At 43.8% G+C, this 20,383-nt stretch overlaps 1 protein-coding gene across 11 annotated transcripts in view; it reads left to right on the top strand.

The window, feature by feature from the left end:
- Nucleotides 1-2,802: 2,802 nt before the first annotated feature.
- The window catches only part of LOC132817169 (serine/threonine-protein phosphatase 6 regulatory ankyrin repeat subunit B-like), a 224,617-nt gene continuing 207,036 nt past the window's right edge, over nucleotides 2,803-20,383 (top strand). For 7 of the 11 annotated variants that reach the window (XM_060827397.1, XM_060827393.1, XM_060827395.1 and 4 more), the window contains exon 1: nucleotides 2,804-3,064. In XM_060827397.1, coding sequence (XP_060683380.1) covers nucleotides 3,038-3,064 — 27 coding nt within the window. In that variant the 5' untranslated portion in view covers nucleotides 2,804-3,037. Of the gene's footprint in view, nucleotides 3,065-20,383 lie in introns of all 11 variants that reach the window. The other 4 variants (XM_060827402.1, XM_060827401.1, XM_060827400.1 and 1 more) reach the window with 3 other exon arrangements.

Raw genomic sequence — 20,383 nt, 5'->3', positions numbered from 1 at the left:
AGGGTCCATTTGGCCCAGACTGCCTTGCTAGATTTAAAGCAGGAGCATCTCCAAAGTGTCCTAAATGTAAAGTGAGCATGGGCATGCTTACTCATTGTCTTTGGTCCTGCCACAGACTGCACGCATACTGAAGCGCTGTGGTTGGTGAAATAGAGAAAGCCTTGGGGATGGAGGTGGAAATGGATTAGGTATCTCTTCTTCTTGGCTTTGTTAATTTACTTTCATTAGATGCACACACAAAAAAAGGCTTTTCAGTATCCTCACTTTTTGTGCAAGACAGAACATTCTATCAGGGTGGGTGTCGGAAAATCCCCCGGGGTTGGTGTAAGCTAGTCATGGAGTACATCCCCTTGGAGTTTCTTATACTGAGAATTTCTTTAATACGAGCAGCCTTTTTTGGACTATCTGGATACAGACCTGTCCACCATACTAAGAAGATCCTTTATGTAGCCACGGCAATTCTATTGAATGAATCTGGTATCCAAAGAGGGAGAACTATGAACGTATGAATATATAAACTTATGAGCTCCATGATCGAGGGCTATTGCTTTGTTTTGCTGAGTTGTGTTATGGTTATTATTGTTAAAATTTTTCTTCTTTAGCTTAGTTATTTGTTGTTATTTATTTATGTAATTAGTGGGTTTGTTTTTTAACATTGGTTTGAATTGCTTGGTTTTGTATTTGTTGTAATATTCAAAAGAAAAAAATCCCTTTTTAAAATAAAAATATATTTTAAAAATTGTTAGTTTTTTATGGGAAGCACAGAAATATATTTGCATTGTTTGACTTGTCTGGGTGGAAATTGTGTGTTCAGTTCGAAAATTCTTTGCATGCCTGGACATTAGTTTGTGCATGAGTATAACTCTCAATTTGTAAAATCGAATATTTAGAGGCAATTTGAACTAAGAAATTTTAAAGTGAAGCCTTAATCAGGGAAGATAGATGATTAATATCTTCCGTAATAACAGGAAGTGTAGTTTTCAAAGTGCTTTACATTTGATTGATTTTACTTCAAAGATATTCAATGCTTTTATGTATGTAATCATGATCATGCTTTTCTCAGCAAAAATACAGTTAATATCTTGGGCAGCTCAGAATGTTGTGAATTAGGTTGCGGTCCTGGACCTCCAGCCAGTTTAGAATCAGTACAAAGGTGCAATCTCTCTGCAACAATGCTAAACGTCATTTGATGATGTGTTGTTTTGAAACATGGTCTAACGTTACTGAACAATTAGCTTAATTAAAGTAAAACAAAGAACTGTGGATGCTGGAAATCTGAAACAATAATAGAAATTGCAGGAGAAACTCAAGCAGGTCTAACAACATCTGTGGGGAGGGAACAGTTAATGTTTTGAGTTCAATGTCCCTTCTTGGAGAATCTCAGTCCTTCTTGTTGAGCTTCTCCAGCAATTTCTGCTGTTGTATTTTAAGAATTAACGTAGTTTTCTTGCACGGTTGCCAACTTCTAGCTAACCATTTGACCAATAATGCTAGTTTACTCATAACAAAATAAAATCTTGAATTTGAACTCTTGTTTGTCATGTTCCCATTATCAGTTGCAGTGAATATTATTTGTTACGCCAGAATTGGCTAGTTCTTTTTTTATTACAATGGGAAGAATGTTGGCAAAGGCAAAATACGAAGAGTCACAATTTTTTTCCCCTTGCTGTACCTTAATTTCCTTCCATCCTTCAACATTTTAAAAGCAGCGAATGGTCCAATCAAATAGGTTGCTATGGAACTACAGCCATTCAACTGTGATTACCAGGAATCTAAAAGCAGATCACTGTTTCGTGTCTTTTTTCCTGCAAAAGATGTATGTCTTTTCAGAGTCCTTCAAATGACTCTAAAGTCGTACAAAAGCTTTTGTCATTTAAAATAAACCTGTTTGCCAACATTTGCTGAGGGACTTCACTCGACACACGAAAGATTGTTCCTCTTAAAGTGAAGAAGACCGAGGGGATATTTTTGTCTTCAAAATAAATGTTTCAATAAAGAAAGCAAGGAGAACCCATGTGAACTGGTAGGAGGGCAAGGAACTGTAGGAAGACTCACAATAAAGGCTTTTGGTACAGAGAGCGAGGGAAAATTACGAATTTAACCACAATGAGTTGTTCTAATCTAGACAGCACGACCTAGAGAGGGTGGTGGAAACAGATTCAGTTGTAACTTTCAAAAGGGTGTTACACGTTTGGAACAGGAAACTTGCAGTGCGATGGGGAAAGAGTAGGGGAGCGGGAATAATCTCATACAGCCTGCATAGGCACGACAGGCCGAATGGTCTCTGATCACGTGCAATCTGCCTCCAAAAGTTTTTTTTAAAATTGTCTATGTCGGTGCCATTATGATAATGTACTGCAGCTCATCCGACTCCCTCCACGAACGGTCCCCCCCTGTAGCCAATATCTGTTGTACTGTCAGCCTTTGGGGCGCTTTGTTTGCAGCCCGTGCATTTTAAGAGATGCAGCTGGGACGGGCTGCCTGCCGCGATCCTTCAAAGCGGATTGCGGGGGGGGGGAGAGAGAGGATGGGCACAGAGACAGGGGAAATGCGCGGAGCCCGCAAACAACTGAGTGGCAAGGGCTGAGCAAGAACCAAGGTCTTGTCCAGCAGCTGGCCTCCCACACAGCGCAGCCCCGCGCCGCGCCGGCTGCGGGGACCAAGGGGGAGCAGCGCTCGCGTTCGGATGACATCAGCTGATGGAATCCTATCGGGTCTGGACTGCTCGCGCGACTTCCGCTCGAGGTGGGGTAGAGAGGGAGGGAGGAGGCAAGCACGGCGGCGCGCGCTGGGGGCGGGCGGGTGAGCGAGCGAGCGAACGGCCGGCCGGCCGTTACTTTGCTGTCGGGGGTTTTTTTTTAAACCGTGTTTTTTTTTCTCTTTCTCTCTTGACCGTCCGCCGTGGAGGGATAGAAGTAAATCTAGATAGAGAAAAAAAACATACAAAATCCACAACCGTCAGCGGAGCAGCTGCGGGTGGGTTTGTGCATATATTATATATATTATATTATAATATATATGTGTGAGCGGCGGAGGAATGGGTGCCCTCAAGCTGGCGGAGCAGGTAAGAAACACCCGGGGGGGGAAGATGGAGGGAGTGAGGGAGGACTGAGGGTGGAGGGGAGTCATTGACCCGAGAGGGAATTTTGGGAGGTTCCAGCCGGCCCCTGGAACAGTGCTGCCAGAAGGAGCTGTGTTGACTGTCGCGCTTTAAAACTAAAATCTGCTCCAGAGCTGGGCTGGCCGGTGGAACAAGCTTAGCCAGTGATGGATTTTTTTCTCTCTCTCTCTTCTGCATTTTTAAAATATTTATAATTTTTAATGTGGAGCAATGCTGTGTTTTTTTTCTTTTGCAAGGGGCAGGAGTCCGTCAATGTTGCTGTTTTGAGAACTGTACGGACCCACTGGGAATATTTTAAAATACTTTTCACGTTTTTTTTTCATTTTTGTGCATCACCTAGACTGGAACAATATCGCAAGATTATGCTTTTGCAGCAGTTAAATTAGTTTTTTTTCCTCTCTGTCATAAAAGCTTCATAAGAAATCAGATGTTGAATCCGAAAGGTGGGGGCGATAGAGGATGTAGGCAACATGAGTTGATTATGTTTTTTCTTGATTATTATGTCTGATTAAAAGTGTTTTCCGTGATATAATTGCATTCTGAGGCATGACAATATCAGGTGCTTTTCAGAGTTTGAGAGAAGGCAATTTAAAGTCCCCTTTGTCCTACTATAAAATGTCAGTTACGTGTTGGATAAATACAACAATTTACTTAATCTTGACTTCCTCTTTTGAAACGTTGAGAAGAGTGAGATGCGAAGTTTAGTGTTTCAATCCGGGCAAGCGGAAGGAACTGCAAGTAGGGGATTATAGTATTGAGACATATAATTTAAAACGATTTATACATATTTCAGTTTTTTGAAACTTATTTTAAACTGGTATTACGTTTTGCTTAAGTCTTTGCAGAAAGACTGGAGTTGGAAAGACTCAAGTAATGTACTTCTGATTTGATATTTTCGCTGTCAGAACGGTATGGATTGTTTTATTTTGGTTGCAAATTGTAGGAGATTTCTTATGAAAATAAGAAGTCATCTGTAAACTATTTTCTGTATTACATTCTTGCAGTTGAAGCAGATAATGCTGAAGAAAATACTATAGAACAAGAATATTTTGTGACCAGAAATGTAAAGTTTATTTTAGCAAACTTGAAGTATATTGTTTAAAAATGTATCACCACAAAAATGCTGTTCATTTTTGGAAAAATTCTAACCATAAACACCTCATGATTTGAATGACACTGACTATGATAGAGATGGAAAAAAACTGCAGATGCTGGTATACAAAGAGCAGGACTGAAAATGTGTTGCTGGTTAAAGCACAGCAGGTTAGGCAGCATCCAAGGAATAGGGAATTCAACGTTTCGGGCATAAGCCCTTCATCAGGAATGAGTCCTTATACAAAGAGCAGGAGGCTGGAAGAGCACAGGATTCTTGAAGAAAGGTTATACCTGAAAGGTTGGACTTCTCCACCTCCTGAATAGCCTGGCTTGCTCTGCTCTCTCAGCCTCCTTGTCTACATTGATTATAATGTAAAATTTGAACAATTTGTACTTGTTTTGCCCTTGTACAATACTCTGGCGAGAAGTGCATGGATTATATGTTTTGGATGTGCACCCATGAAAAAATCTTTTTGTGAAGGGTCCACTTCTGTGATATTAACTTCTTCTTTTTCCCTACAGAATGTTTAATCTAAGTGTTTCCACTACATTTTTTGTTTCAGTTTTGGTATGGACATAAAGGAGATATCTGCAAGCTATCTCTCATACCATTAAAGGAAAAAAATGCATTTAAAGAACAACTTTCTGTATCCCAGCATGTGCCAAAGAGCTTCACAATCAATGAAGTACTTTGAAGCATAGCCATTATTTTACTGCATGGAACTGTGGCAGCAGGTTATGCAAAACAAGGTTCTACAAATGACAATGCGATGCGTTCAGATCACACTTTTTAGGAATAGTTTTATTAATTTTACCTCTTCTGTTTTAGCTACTTGTCTATTCATATAGTTGAATATTATAGCATGTAGTCTGCCTTCTAAAGTCAGTCTTTTGAAAATGATGACATGATTTCTGATAGCTTTTAGTATTCCATGTTTTGCATGGTAAATTCAAATTTCATGTATTCCAAAATTTCATGTTATAAATTATTTCATATTTCCTCCATTCACTTTTGTAGGCTTCTCTAATTCAACTAAGGGGGTACAGAATGATCAATTCTCGATTACATTTTCTGAGATGAACAATGTTGATTTTGCAGTTGTCTATCAAACCTGCCCCATATAAGTGCTTTATTCGCAGTTGCTTTTATTGTTAGTATGGGTATCTTTCTGCTATAACTTTGGGAATCCAAAACTCCAGAAGCTTAAATAATTAGAAGTAGAGTTGCCACTTTGGAACAATTGGCAATCCACATGCAAATTGTACTCAATTGCCCTAACTTTATTAATCAAGTTTGAGTTAAGCATTTTAACTTGAGTTACCAGTTAGTGCTGTTAGTTGGAGTAAGTGTAGGCTTAGGTGAACACTGGGCTCCAGTGAGTAAGGCAAGCAAGTTAGGATTATTTTATCTTTCTTAGTGTAAAGGGGTAGAGATGGTGTTCAGGGCAGTGGTGAGCTCTTCCCAGATATGAGAGATAAGGGAACAGTCTACCGTCCCCAATGACTATGTCTGCACGAAGTGTGGCCAGAGACTTCAACTGTACTATTGATGCAATTGGACAATCCAGCGGAGGGGGAGGGGGAGGGGTGGGGGGAGTAAACTGGACACCACATCCAGAGTGCTGATGGAAATGGTCAAAGATGCTAAGCTGCACTACATCTTCAGCACCCCTGCAGATGGAGTGCAGCGTAGATACACCTGGTCACAGGCAGATGAGTCTATCCGCTCAAGGATAGGTTACCTGTTTGTGTCCCGAACATTCTCTGTCAGATCCACCGATATCAAGCCAGTCATTCTTTTCTGACCACTGCTTCCTGCTGGCCGACTGTCACCTACAGGACGAGCAGTGGGCTGGCAAGAGACCGTGGAAGCTGAACACCAAGCTGTTGAGCTCAAGTGGGATTACGCAGGTTGGAGAACCGTGAAGCCCCTGTTTGAGACTCCAGCGGACTGGTGGGAAACAGTAAACGGGAACATCAAGAAGTTCTTCATCCTCAAAGATGTTCACGAGGCGAGATAGAGGCGGGGAAAACTGCGGCAACTCCAGGAAAGTATGCAGAACCTGCCTCTGCTGCAACAATGAGGGTTGATGTCACGGAGGACCTCCAGGAGGTGAAGGGCCAGCAAGCCTTGCTCTTTGCCTCGCTCTGAGGCCTCCAAGATAATCTTCTGGTCTAGGGTCCACTCCGTGGAACAGGACGAGATGTTCTCACGTTTCTTCTTCCAGAAGGTGCACAAAGAGAGCTCTGTGCTCAGCAGCCTGAAGGAAGAAGATGGCTCGGTAACGTCATCTCAGGCTGACGTTATGAGGATCAGCAAATCCTTCTATGCCAGTCTGTATGATGCAAGGTCAACCGAGAGCGCGGCCTCCCGATTGTTCCTGTCCGCTAAGACCTCCTTGATAGAACACTGGAGAGGCTGGACCAGCCGCGGTCTCTGGACTAGCTGTCCAAGACCCTCGAGTCCTTCAAAAACAATAAAACTCCTGGAAGCGATGGCTTACCGGTCGAGCTCTATTCTGCTCTGCATGAATCGATTGGCCAGGGCCTGCTGGAGGTGTATGTCGGTATGCTTCTGGCAGGTAACATGAGTGAATCCATGAGGAAAGGCATCATCACCCTCATCTACAAGCTGAAGGGGGAGAGGGAGGAAATCAGAAATTTGAGACCAATCTCACTATTGAATGCAGATTACAAAATCTTGGCAAAGGTCATCGCCAATTGGGTCACGCCTGCGCTGGGATCAGTGATCCATCCTGACCAAACCTGTGCTGTACCGGGCAGGAAGAGAGTCTCGCTCTTCTCAGGGATATGATTGCCTACGTGTAGGATAGGGGGCTGGGCACCTGCCTCATCAGCCTGGACCAGGAGAAATCCTTTGACAGGATATTACATACGTATATGAGAGAGGTTCTCTTTAAAATGGGCTTTGGGGAGGGAATCTGCAATTGGATCAGACTGCTCTACACCAACATTCAGTGCAGTCTCCATCAATGGGTGAGAATCAGCTTCCCAGTCAGATCTGGAATCGGGCAGAGCTGCGCTCTCTCTCTCTCCTGTCTTGTTTGTGTGCTGCATAGAGCCATTTGACAAGTCCATCAGGAAGGATGTGAGCCTGAGAGGGTGACTATTCCTGGCAGCGGGGGCCTGCAGGTTAAGGCCTCCCTGTACATGGATGATGTCATTGTTTTCTGCTCTGATCCGCTGTCTGTGCACAGACTCTTGTGCATATGTGACCAGTTCGAGCGGGCCTTGGGGGCCAAGGTCAACCGAGGTAAGTGCGAGACCATGCTCTTCGGGAACTGAGCTGACTGATCCTTCATCCCCTTCACAGTCAGGACTGACCACCTGAAGGTGCCGGGTATTTGGCTCGGAGGGGCTGGGGCATGCGCCAAGTCTTGGGTGGAACGTATCAAGAAAGTGAGGCAAAAACTGGGCAGATGGAAGCTATGGTCACTCTCCATCGCTGGTAAAAAAAAAAGCCTGGCCATCAGGTGTGAGGCACTGTCCGTGTTGTTATATGCGGCACAGGTCTGGCCTATTCCCAGAACCTGTGCAGTCGCACTCACCTGGGCCATCCTCCATTTTACATGGAGCTCAAAGATGGCCAGGGTCCGAAGGGACTCGATGTACAAAGCTCAGCACAATGGGGGAGAAAACACATCAAATGCCACCCTCCCCCTGATGGCCACTTTTGTGTGTGGCTGCATCAAGCTGTACGTGGATCCCTGGTACACAAACACCAAGTGTCACTACGTACTGAAGTTCTACCTGTCCCCGGTGTTGCGAAGGATGGGCCTGGCCTCGCTGCCGCGGAACGCTCCGAGTAGTTGGATCATTCCGTATCACCTGTCCTTTGTAGAGAAATTTATGAAGAAAAACACCTTTTGACTACAAGTCCATCAGGAAGTGGTCAGCATGTAGTGTCCTTGAGACCCTTCAGAAAAAGGAGAGGGCAGATCCTGTTGAGTGGTTCCCTGAGCAGACTGTCATTTGGCAGAATGCCTCATCGCCAGAACTTTCCAACAAGCATCAAGACATGGCTTGGTTGGTGGTGAGAAGGCCTCTGCCTGTGAGTTCCTAATGCAGGCCCGGGCCCTCTGCTGCACCGCATGCTGCCCTCGAAGCTGCTGCGTAGGGGACGAGACTGTCACGGACCTCCTTCTGGAATGTGCCCATGCAAAAGAAATCTGGAGACAAATGCAGTGGTGTTTGTCGAGGTTTGTCCCGAGCAGCGCCATGATGTTGGACTCCGTGCTCTATGGTTTGTACCCCGGGACGCACAACGAGACGGAAATCAACTGTGCCTGGAGGATCATCAGCTCAGTGAAAGATGCTCTTTGGTCTGTCTGAAACCTGTTGATCTTCCAGCTGAAGGGGCTGACCCTGACTGAGTGTTGCAGACTGGCACATTCCAGGGTCCAGGACTGTGTTGAGGGACGCACTGAAGCTTGGGGCAGCTGTCACCAAGGCACGATGGGGAAAGGCCACTGTGTAATGTCTGCCCGCCAAAGAACAGGGGGGCACGCAGTAAGTGGGCTCCACTGACGCCTCAGCTAAATATATGGATATATGATTGGTAAATGTACAGACTTGTATATACAAATAATAAATTCTGATCTCTGTATGCAAAGAAATGGAATGTTTACAAATGTATGGCATGACCAATTGTACAGATAATCAAAATACTTTATGAATAAAGTATATTTTTGAAATAAAAAACGTCTGCAGGAAATGTGACTGACTGCGGCTCCTCACAGACCACATTGTTTGGTTGTAGTGGCAGTTAGCCATACTGAGGAGCATTCAGGGGGCAGAGTGTAGGGTAGACATTAGTTACAGAGAGCTGGTCATACCACAGGATCAATCAGGTTGATGGGTGACTGCCAAGAGGGGCAGGTAGGTGGTGCAGGCTTCTCCTGTGGCCATTCCCCTCTCTAACAGGTATGCAGTTTTGGATACTGTTGCAGTTTGGCAGTGGAATAATCTCTCAGGGGAATATAACAGCAGCAGCCACGTGTGTGGCACCAAAACTGGCTCTGCTGTAGAGAAGGTTTGGCCAAGATCCAAACTTGCGATAGTGACAGAAAACTCGCTAGTTAGGGGCAAAGACGGGCATTTTTGTGGATGTGTTCGAGACTCCAGGATGGTGTGCTGCCTCCCTGTTGCCAGAGTCAAGGACGTCTGAGTGTTTGCACAAAATTCTTAAGGGCTAGGGTGAGTAACTGGAGGTTGTTGTGCACATTGGTACCAATGATGTAAGTAGAAAGAGGGGATGAGGTCCTGCAGAGTACATGGAGTTAGGAAAGAAACTGAAAAGCGTGATCTTGAGGTAGTAATCTCTATTACTATCAGTGCCACATGTTAATGAGGCATGAAATAGAAAACAGGACAGATGAATGCGTGGCTAAGGAGCTGGTGAAAGGGGCAAGGTTTCAGGTTCTTCAATCATTGGGACCTCTTCTGGAATGGGTTGCAACTAAACTGGAGGGGAAGCAATATCCTTGCAGGGAGCTTTACTAGTGCTATAAACTAGAGTGGCAGGGGTCTGGGAACAAGAGCAGCAGGTCAGCAAGTGAATGGATTGGGGGAAGGTACATGATAGGACCAGTAAGTCGGAAAGAAAGGACAGGCAGTGATAGGTAAATGAACAGTATGGTACTTGTGTGCTGAAGTGTGTTTATTTCAATGCAAGGAGTATTATTGATAAGACAGATGAGCTAAGAGCCTGGATTAGTATGTGGGACTATGATGTTGTGGCCATTTCAGAGACTTGGTTGAGAGAGCGACAAGGCTGGCTGCTCAACATTCCAGGATTTCGTTGTTTTAGATGAAATGGAGAGGAAGGTAAAAGAGGTGGAGGAGTTGCGTTATTAATTGGGGAGAATGTTACATCTGCACTCAGAGGGACATACTAGTGGATGAGTCCTCTAGTATGTCCTTTCTGAGGCAATATGGGTAGAGCTCCAAAATAAGATGGGTGCAATTACTCTAAATTTAAACTATAGACCCCTCAACAGCCACTGAGTCATATGAGGATCAAATATGTAGGCAGATGCAATAAAAACAGAGTTGTCATAATGAGTGGCTTTAATTTCTCCAATATTGACTGAGACTCCTTTTGAGCAAGAGGCTTCGATAGGGCAGAATTTAAATGCATCCAAGAGGGTTTCCTGAAACGGTGTGTGGATAGTGTAGAAAAGGGGCCATACTGGACCTTGTACTGGCTAATGAGCATGGCCAGGTGACTGACTTTTTAGTGGTAGAGCATTTTGGAGACTGATTACAACTTAAGTTTTAAGACAGCTATAAATCAGGATAAATCAGGACCTTGTGACAAGGTACTCCAATAGGGGAGGGCAAATAATGTCCGTATTAGGCAGGAGCTAGGGAGTGTTAATTGAAAGAAGCTGTTATCAAACAACTCCACATTTGACATGTGGGAATTGTTTAAAGACCTGCTGAGGTCAGGACTGGTATGTTCCAGAAGGAGGAAAGACAAAGATGGCAAGGTGATGGATTCTTTGAGAATGAGAGGTGTTATGAATTTTGTCAAAAGTAAAAAAGAAATGCATATAAGTTTTAGGACCTGTCCAATTTTAGCACCCTTTGAGGAGTATGAAGAAAGCAGGAAACAACTTGAAGAGACAATTAGAGTAAGAAGGGGCCATGAGAGGACTTTGGCAAGGAGAGTTAAATAGAATCCCAGGACATTCTATCTAGAAATTTTAAAAACCAGAGAATAACTAGGAAGAAGATAGGATCAGTCAAGGGTAAAGAAGGGAACTTGGAGGCAGAGGATGCTGGTGAGATCCTAAATGAGTACTTTGCATCAGCATTGACCCAGGAGAGTGAGATTTGTGTGGAGCATGCTAATATGCTAAGGCATTTTGAGATCAAGTAAGTTAGTTTACCCAGAGGATAATGATGCAAGTGACCTGGTAAGTCTACAGTGACCTGGCTGCACCTCACACTTACCCATGTTAAAGCATGTGAAGTAATTTCCCTTCTACTGTTTTCCCAGGCAGCAAATTCCAGATCATCACAACTGTCTGGTAAAAATGTCTCTCTTTCCCATCCCCACCCCAAACAAACCTTCTGCCCTTCACCTTAAACAGCGCCCCCTTGTGACTGATCCATTAACTAAACGGAACAGCTGCTACTTATCCACTCTGTCCATGCCTATTATAACTTGGGAGTAATTTGACAAGAAATGATTCCATGAAAGGCATAATACTAGGAAGCTGTGTGGAACAGAGATCACATCGGCCCTCAGTCATCTCTACTCAAAAACAAATCCCACAGCTATCCAACTTTTCCTCAAACTTTAAATTTTCCATCCCAGGAAGCATCCTGGTGAAACTGCTGTGCATGTCCTCCAGTGCAACCAAATCTTTCCTGTGATGTGGTGACCAGAACTGCAGATGGTACTCTGTGGGTTTCACCAAAGTCCTATACAACTCCAACATGACTTCCTGCTTTTGTAATCTGCATCTTTTTTAATTGATAAAAGCAAATGTCCCATGTGCCTTTTTCACCACTACACTGACATGCTCTTCTGAAGTCTGTAGACAGATACGCCAAGGTCCATTTGTTCCACTGAGCTTCCTCATATCATGCTTTTTATTGAGTAATTTCTTGTCAAATTACTTCTTCCAAGTGTTAATGCCTCTCACTTTTCAGGGTTAAATTCCATTTACCACTTATCTGTCCATTTGACCTAGCTTTTAGCCCAAGACATTCAACCTCACTGTTAACTACTTGAACAATTTTTGTCATCTGGCAATTTATTAATCCCTCCCTGCCAACACACACACTTCTATAAATGACCCATCACAGATTTGTGTGTTACATCACTGCATGTTGGCCTCTAGTCACTGAAGCAGCTTTTGTTATCACCCTTTGTCTTCTACAATTGAGCCAATTTTGAATCCGTTTTATCAAATTATCCGGTATCCCATGTGCATTTGACTTCTTGATAAGCCTCCTATGTGGGATCTTGTCATAGGCTTTGCTGAAATCCATATAAACTATATCAACTGCACTACCTTCGTCTAAACACCTGATCACCTCAAAGAATTCGATCAAATTTGTTGGGGCATAACATTCCTCTGACTTTCCCTGATCAATCCTTGCCTCTCCAAGTGGTGATAGGTGCTCTCCTTCAGAATTTTCTCGAGTTTCCCTACTGCTTACTGGTCTGTAACTATCTGGCTTATTTCTACAATCACTCATTGGTTGTTCTTCAGTCCTCTGGTACCTCCCCTGTGGCCAGAGAGGAATTAAAGTTTTGTCTTAGTGCCCCTGCAATCTCCTTCTTTAACTCCCACAGAAACTGGGGACGTAATTAATCTGGACCAGGACATTTGTCCGCTTTCAAGCCTGCCACAACTTCCAATACCATGTTCTTCTCTCTGCCAATTTGCTTAAGTAACTTGCATCGCAGGTTCCATAAACTTAATCCTCATTTGCTTGGGTGAAAACAGATGAAAAGTATAATCCTTATGTTACTCAGTGTAATATTTTTATTTTCCTGTGAAGTGCCTTTGATGTTTTCTTATATTAAAAGTAAAATATTCAAAATAAGTTACTTTTAAGACCGTACTTAAGGGCCAACAAATAGTTGCAGTTAGCATAAACTGCCTATAATTAATTTTAATTTATGGTTGAGTTCAGTTTTGTTGCCAGGACCACCTTCCAGTGTAATATTTTATAAGCCAGTACTAAAGTTTGTAGTAATTTATTTTGTGTTGTGCAAAATTAACTCTTGAAATTCCTAGGTCTTTCACACTTGTTTACCTAATGTCTCTTGACTTATACTGAAAAGAAAACTTAGATGAAACTATAAAAGTGTAATCTGTGATGTCACTTAAGTGCTGAGAGAGCTCTGCTAAGTTCATGGTATAGAATCCCGACAGCGTGGATGCAGACCATTTGGCCCATTGAGTCCACACCAACCCTCCGAAGAGCCAGACATCCCCTACCCCCTGCAACTCAACCCAACCCCTGTAACCCTCTATTTCCCATGGCTAACCCACCTAACATGCGCATTCCCTGGACACTATGGGCAATTTAGCATGGCCATTCCCAGTGAACCTGCACATCTTCAGACAATGGGAGGAAACCGGAGTACCTGGAGGGAAAAGCGGGTGTAGACATGGGGAGAATGTGCAATTCCTCACAGTTGTTGCCCAAGGGTAGAATTGAACCTAGGCCCCTGCTGCTGTGAGGCAGGAATGCTAACCACTGAGCCACTGTAGTGCCATATTTCTACTAGAAGTTAGACTGAAGTTCTGTTTAACCCTGCTAATGTAAACAATAAAAGATGCTGCAGCACTATTGGACGAGTGGGGCTCTTCTTTCAATATATTGGTCAAAACCTAACTCCAAATCAGCATCGTTGAACTAGAATATCTGCTCACTTCATGGTTGTTTGTGGAGGTTCCATATTCAAACTGGCTATGAAGTTTCCTTACATTGGAGCAGCAAGACCATTTAAAAGTACTTCATTGGCAGAAGAAAGATCTCTTGAAGTTATGAAAGAAACTATGTAAATAGAATTTATTAATGAAAGTAATTAATATTATTAAACAGAAACTGGCATTGTTTTAACAAAATACTTGTGAGGTGATGAATGAAAATAAATGAAGTCTTGTTCTGACCTATGATCATTATTAATTTGATTTATATTTACTTACGGGTTGTTAGACACTGAAAGATGCATATATGTAAAATACAGAAATCAATAACACAGCACCAACTCATTTTAAAAAGTCACTAGTCAATGTTACAAAATATTGGATTCCCTATGTCTCCCTATTCTCTAACCATGACAGAATTGCAACAATGTCAAATGGTGTATTCCACTTTTTCCAATCCCCTGGGTTCACTTGCCAGAATTTGGATAATCCCCTAATTTTTACAGTGCAGCAATGACAAATTCAGAGACTTTTTATTCTCCTCGTCTCTCCATTTTGACAGTCCCAGGCCTTTTAAGTTTCTTTTTAAACAAAAATTGCTTGCATTTAAACATTGGCCATTTGGAAAACATTGCACTGCAATATATGAATTCTGGAGTGGTGTTTTTAAAGCAGATATCCTTGGTTGTGTCGTGAATAGGCTATCCAAGCATTTAACCAGTGTCTTTTCCAATTGCTGTACATGGGTTGAGTTTTCAAAATTAGGGTTATTGAAGTACTAACTAAGTGATTTAAGTATTAATACTTTTCATCCTCTTTCCTTCTCGCCTGTCCCAAATAAAAACTCATTTCCTTTAAAATCAGAAACTCAGACCTTTTCCCATTCCTACCTTGCTCCAAGGAAATCCTTCACACCTTTGGGGATCAATGCTGAAGGAGGGTGGACTATTTTTTTCCTTCAACAGCCAAGCTTGAATTGGTATTCCTTCAAAATAATCTAAGGTAACACTATTTTATAGCTCAATGATCCTGTGTGGACTGAATTAGCCAAGTGCTGCAATTTGTCTCAATTATCAATATTGTTTCAAAGTAATGTATGAATTGCTCCAAGAATTGAGGGCGAGGCTGTTGAAAAGAAAATGATTGCTAAAAGTTGTTCTGTACCCTTGAAATGTTTATATGCATTCTACACAGAAGCAATTTACAAACATGGTTAGAATTTGTATGGTATAACTAGATTGCCTCATTCTGCTGAATTGTGTAAATTTTCAGTTTTATTTTCCATTTATTTGGAAGTAAACTTCCAATTTTTCATGTTCAGTGAAACTAGTGTCTGACATCTACAATGAAGCCTTCCTCTTGTGCCAGACACTGATCAAACCATGTGGCTATCGTGGTAAAAGTAAACTAGATATTTAATTGTGGTTTAAAAGTTTTCTTGTCAGTTGAGAAAAAAGTATGCATTCTAATATTCTTAATTATTTTGTTCATGCTTTTAGAGAAATGGGAACAAATAGGCTTCAGGGTGTTCAATCACAATCTATAATAACTCATAATAAATTTGAGTATATATGTTAAGAATCTGGATTTTAAAAGGCTATTGGTATGCAACATTTCCATTGGCACCTGAAAAGAAGGAAGACATTGGCTTGGATTTTAACATAAGTAATAGCTGAGACTAACTGTCCTTGTTGTAGGAATGGATGAAATGTGGCATCTAAACTAGCAGTGTTGCATACAGAAATATGATAGTTGCTTTTAGAGATGCTCTGCTCTTCCACAGGATATTGTGTAACAGTCCTCATCAATAATTTCAGTGTGGAGCTCAATGTGCAGGTGGGTTCTTCACTCTACCCCACTAAAAAGTGCCAAAAAAAAAGTTAGGGTGGCACATTTAAGGAGTATTAACTTTTTTAACGAAACAGTACTCGATGATAACTGCCTAATGATGTTGCCCATGTAAAATTTGCAAGGCTATTGTGTTTCATTACTTCTGCCGTGCATTACTAGTGGGAATTTAGGAAAAATTTAATTCGATTTTGAACTTTGACCTTGCAAGCCTAGCTGTCACCACCTTTTCTCTGTACCTCTTACTCTTATACTTACTCTATCAATCTCTGTCTGCAAAAGCTTCCCCATACTGCCACCCACTCCAACCTCTGACATCTGTAATTCCACATGCCCTCAACTGTGTTGGTTCACCTCCCTACCAAAAATAACAGCTTGTCACCCCCTTTCATCTCCCTTTAACACCTGCTTCTCTCTCATTCCAGAATGGAAAAAGATCCACAGTAAGTCAGAAAGAGTGGACAAGCAACATTCAACTTGTTCCCTTAATGAAGAGAGGATCCTGCCTCTGAAAACATATACTTGATTTTTCAAATAACAAAGCTTTCTTGCATGTGCATCCTTGCATGTGCTTTACAATAGAATGTTGAATATGCTGATAGATTATTGATTGGAATGCAATTTTCAACTGACTGCTTCGTTCAAATGTGAGCTGAGTGTGTCTTTGACCTGTACCTGTCACGTTGTTTGGAGATGCCAGTGTTGGACTGGGGTGTACGAAGTTAAAAATCACACAACACCCGGTTATAGTCCCAACAGGTTTAATTAGAAGCACACTAGCGTTTGGAGCGACGCTCCTTCATCAGGTGATAGTGGAGGGCTCGATCGTAACACAGAATTTATAGCAAAAATTTGCAGTGTGATGTAACTGAAATTATACATTGAAATATTGATTGTCTGTTAAGCCTTTCATCTGTTAGAATACAGTGATAGTTTCACTTCTTTCATGTGTAAATCACAAAACCTTTTTTTAAAAGTTACATTCTCAGGTTAGTTGTTAACAATGGTGATAGCAAGACAATATGTTGAAGGTATTAGCCCCCTGTGTTCTCTGTCTATGACCTGATGTTTAGATTGATTCTAATCTAAAAAGTGAGATAACAGAGTTCTACATGAATGTATGCAGTTTTTGAGCAAATTGCAATGTAACTCTGCAAATACAAATTCACCCCATAAAATATATGTGTGCATGTGGGTCTTTGTCTGTCTGTCTGTCTGTCTGGGTTGGGGGTTGAGAGTGTGAGAAAGTGTGTGTGTGTGTGTGTGTGTGTGTAGTGAGTACAGAGTGTCTGTGAGGGGGTGCATGTGGGTGTGTGTGTCTATAAGGGTGTGTGTGGGTGTCTGTGTACGCGTCTGTGTACCTGTGTATGTGTGGGGGGGGGATATCTCTGTGTGTGTGTGTGTGTGTGTGTGTGTGTGTGTGTGTGTGTGTGTGTGTGTGTAGTGCAATGGTGATCACTTGTAATGTGACATGAACCCAAGGTCCCTGTTGAGGCCCTCCCTATGGGTACCAAACTTGGGTATCAGCCCCTGCTCGGCCACTTTCCTCTGCTGCCTGTCCCGAAGTCCACCTTGGAGGATGGTCACCCGAAGGTCCGAGACTGAATGTCCTGGACCACTGAAGTAGTCCCCAACAGGGAGGGAACCCTCCTGTCTGTTGATTGTTGTGCGGTGCCCATTCATACGTTGTTGTAGCCTTTGCTCGGTTTCCCCAATGTACCATGCCTCCGGGCATCCTTGCCTGCAACGTATAAGATAGACCATGTTGGCTGAGTCACAGGAGTACCTGCCATGTACAAGGTGGGAAGTGTTCCCACGCGTAATAGTGGTATCTGTGTCCACAATCTGACACGTCTTGCAGCGTCCACCATGACAGGGTTGTCTGGAGTTGTCCTGAGAGTCAGACAGTTTGCTACGAACAATGATCTGTTTGAGGTTTGGCGGTTGTTTAAAGGCAAGTAGTAGAGGTGGGGGAAGGTCTTGGTGAGGTGCTCATCCTCATTGATAATGTGTTGCAGGTCACAAAGAACATAGCGTAATTTTTCAGCCCCTGGGAAATACTGAACAACGAAGGGTACCCTGTCAGTTGCAGCACGTGTTTGTCTCCTGAGGAGGTCATTACAGTTCCTTGCTGTGGCACGTTGGAACTGGCAGTCGCTGAGTTGAACATCGTACCCCGTTCTTGTGAGGGCATCCTTGAGTACTTCCAGGTGTCCGTCATGTTCCTCCTCATCTGAGCAGATCCGATGTATGCGTAGGGCTTGTCCGTAGGGAATGGCTGTTTTAATATGTTTTGGGTGGAAGCTAGAGAAGTGTAGCATTGTGAGGTTGTCTGTGGGTTTGCGGTAGAGTGTGGTGCTGAGGTGTCCGTCCTTGATGGAGGCGCATGTGTCCAAGAATGAGACACAGTTGAGAGTAGTTCCATGGTGAGTTTGATGGTGGGATGATACTTGTTGATGTCACTGTGTAGTTTTCAGTGACTCCTCGTCATGGGTCCAGAGGAAAATGCCATTGATGTACCTGGTGTACAATGTTGGTTGGAGATCCTGCATAGAGAAGAAATCTTGTTCGAACCTGTGCATACAAATGTTGGCATATTGGGGTGCAAATTTGGTCCCCATGGCTGTTCCGTGTGTCTGGATGAAGAATTGGTTGTCAAAGGTGAAGACGTTATGATCGAGGATAAAGCAGATGAGTTGTGGGATGGTGTTTGGAGACTTGCAGTTGTTGGTGATGAGTACAGAGGCTGCTGCCGCGATGCTATCCTTGTGAGGGGTGCTGGTGTAGAGTGCGGAAACGTCCATTGTGACGAAGAAGAAATCCGTAATGTCGCGGCAGAAGCTGGAGATCCCCTGTACATTAGGATTCAAGATGCCTTCCACATAGCCAGAGGGACACTCACATTGGGTCCCATTGCCCGACACAGTGGGATATCCCGGTGTGTTGGCTTTGAGTACCTTTTGGAAGGCAGTAGAAGTCACCTACACAAGAAGTACGTGGGATGAGGGTGCGTAGGGAACTCTGAAGAACTGGATCCAAAGTTCTGATCAGTGTTTAATTCTCGGGTGTGTTCTTTGGTTGGATCAGCTGGTAGTTGCCTGTAGTGTTCCTGGTTGTTCAGTTGTCGGTACACTTCCTTGCAGTAATCTGTTCTATTCTGAATAACAATGGCTCCTCCTTTATCTGCTGGTTTGATGACAATGTTGTCATTGGTTTTGAGAGCCTGGATGGCACTGCGTTGTGAAAAGCTGATGTTTTGCTCAACCTTGTGGGTATGGCTGATGAATCTGGCATTTATATATTTCCTGACAGTTTGAGCATACATGTCAAGCCCAGGGCAGCAGCCCTCCGGTGGGGTCCATGTTGACACCTCCTTTGGTCGCTCCTCTACAGATCCCTGTGATGACTGTTCTAGTTCATCAGTGGGATCACTGCCAGCACCTTGAAAGAATTCCTGGAGTCTCATTTGTCTGATGAACTCCTCTGTGTCTGCTGCCAGAACCAACGGGTCCATTTTGGTGGTGGGGCAGAAGTTGAGACGCCTACTCGACTTCAATCTCTTCCGTTCGAATGGTGTGGTCCGATAAGTTGACAATAGACTTCCCCGCAGTGATAATGTTGTCTGCTGTGGTTCCAGGGTGGGCTTTGCTATCACTGGTAAGAGTGCCAAGCTTCTCCAGTTTTTTGTTCTTGGCTTGCATGTACGTGGTGTAGTTTTGTCACCTTGTCTGTTTGGTAATGTCACGTAATTGTACTGATGTATCCTGTGTGCAGACTACACACACACACATTCCTACTCACTCACTCCTCTTTCTCACTCTCACTCGCACAGGCAAATTGATGGTTTTGGATTGGTGGTGCTGGAAGAGCGCAGCAGCTGAGGAGCAGCAAAATCGTCATTTTGGGCAAAAGCCCTTCATCAGGAATAAAGGCAGAGAGCCAGAAGGGTGGAGGTGGGGAGAAAGTAGCATGGAGTACAATAGGTGAGTGGAGGAAGGGATGAAGGTGATAGGTCAGGGAGGAGGGTGGAGTAGATAGGTGGAAAAGAAGATAGGCAGGTAGGACAAGTCATGGGGACAGTGCTGAGCTGGAAGTTTGGAACTAGCTCATGACTCCACCCCCATTCCCCCACCATCACACCCACTCCAGTTACTGGCTCCACCCCCACTCCCAGCTCCACATCCACACCAGATCCCAGCCCTGCCGAGTTTTCACCATCCCTCCAGACCTTCTCCTCACTGAGGATGAATGATCAGTCCTCAGCAAAGGACTCACCTTCATCCCCCTCCGTCCACGCATCAGTGAATTTAATACACGCCGTGACGTCGAATACTTCTTCCTCCGCCTGCGAGCTTACTTTCACAATCAGGACTCCTGCCCACGTTCCAAGGACCCCTTTGCTCGCCTCCAACACACTGCATCCACCTGGACACCCCGCGCGGGTCTGTTACCCGCCCTCGACGTCTTCATTTCCAACTGCCGCCGGGACATTAACCGCCTCAACCGGTCTACACCCCCTCCCCCACTCCAACCTACCACCCTCACAATGCGCAGCCCTCCAATCTCTCTTCTCCGATGCCAACCTCACCATCAAGCCAGCAGATAAAGGGGGCGCAGTGGTAGTCTGGCGCACTGACCTCTACACTGCTGAAGTCAAATGCCAACTCGAAAACACCTCTTCCTACCGCCCCCTCGACCATGACCCCACCCCCCATCACCAAACCATCATCTCCCAGACCGTACAGAACCTCATCACCTCAAGAGATCTCCCACCCACAGCTTCCAACCTCATAGTCCGGGAACCCCGCACTGCCCGATTCTACCTCCTTCCTAAGATCCACAAGCCTGACCACCCTGACCGACCCATTGTCTCAGCATGCTCCTGCCCCAGTGAACTCAT

This window comes from Hemiscyllium ocellatum, chromosome 7 (assembly GCF_020745735.1).
Source record: "Hemiscyllium ocellatum isolate sHemOce1 chromosome 7, sHemOce1.pat.X.cur, whole genome shotgun sequence".
Classification (NCBI taxonomy): domain Eukaryota; kingdom Metazoa; phylum Chordata; class Chondrichthyes; order Orectolobiformes; family Hemiscylliidae; genus Hemiscyllium; species Hemiscyllium ocellatum.
The sequence above is the reverse complement of the archived record's forward strand: the minus strand, read 5'-3'. Positions and strand labels throughout refer to the sequence as shown.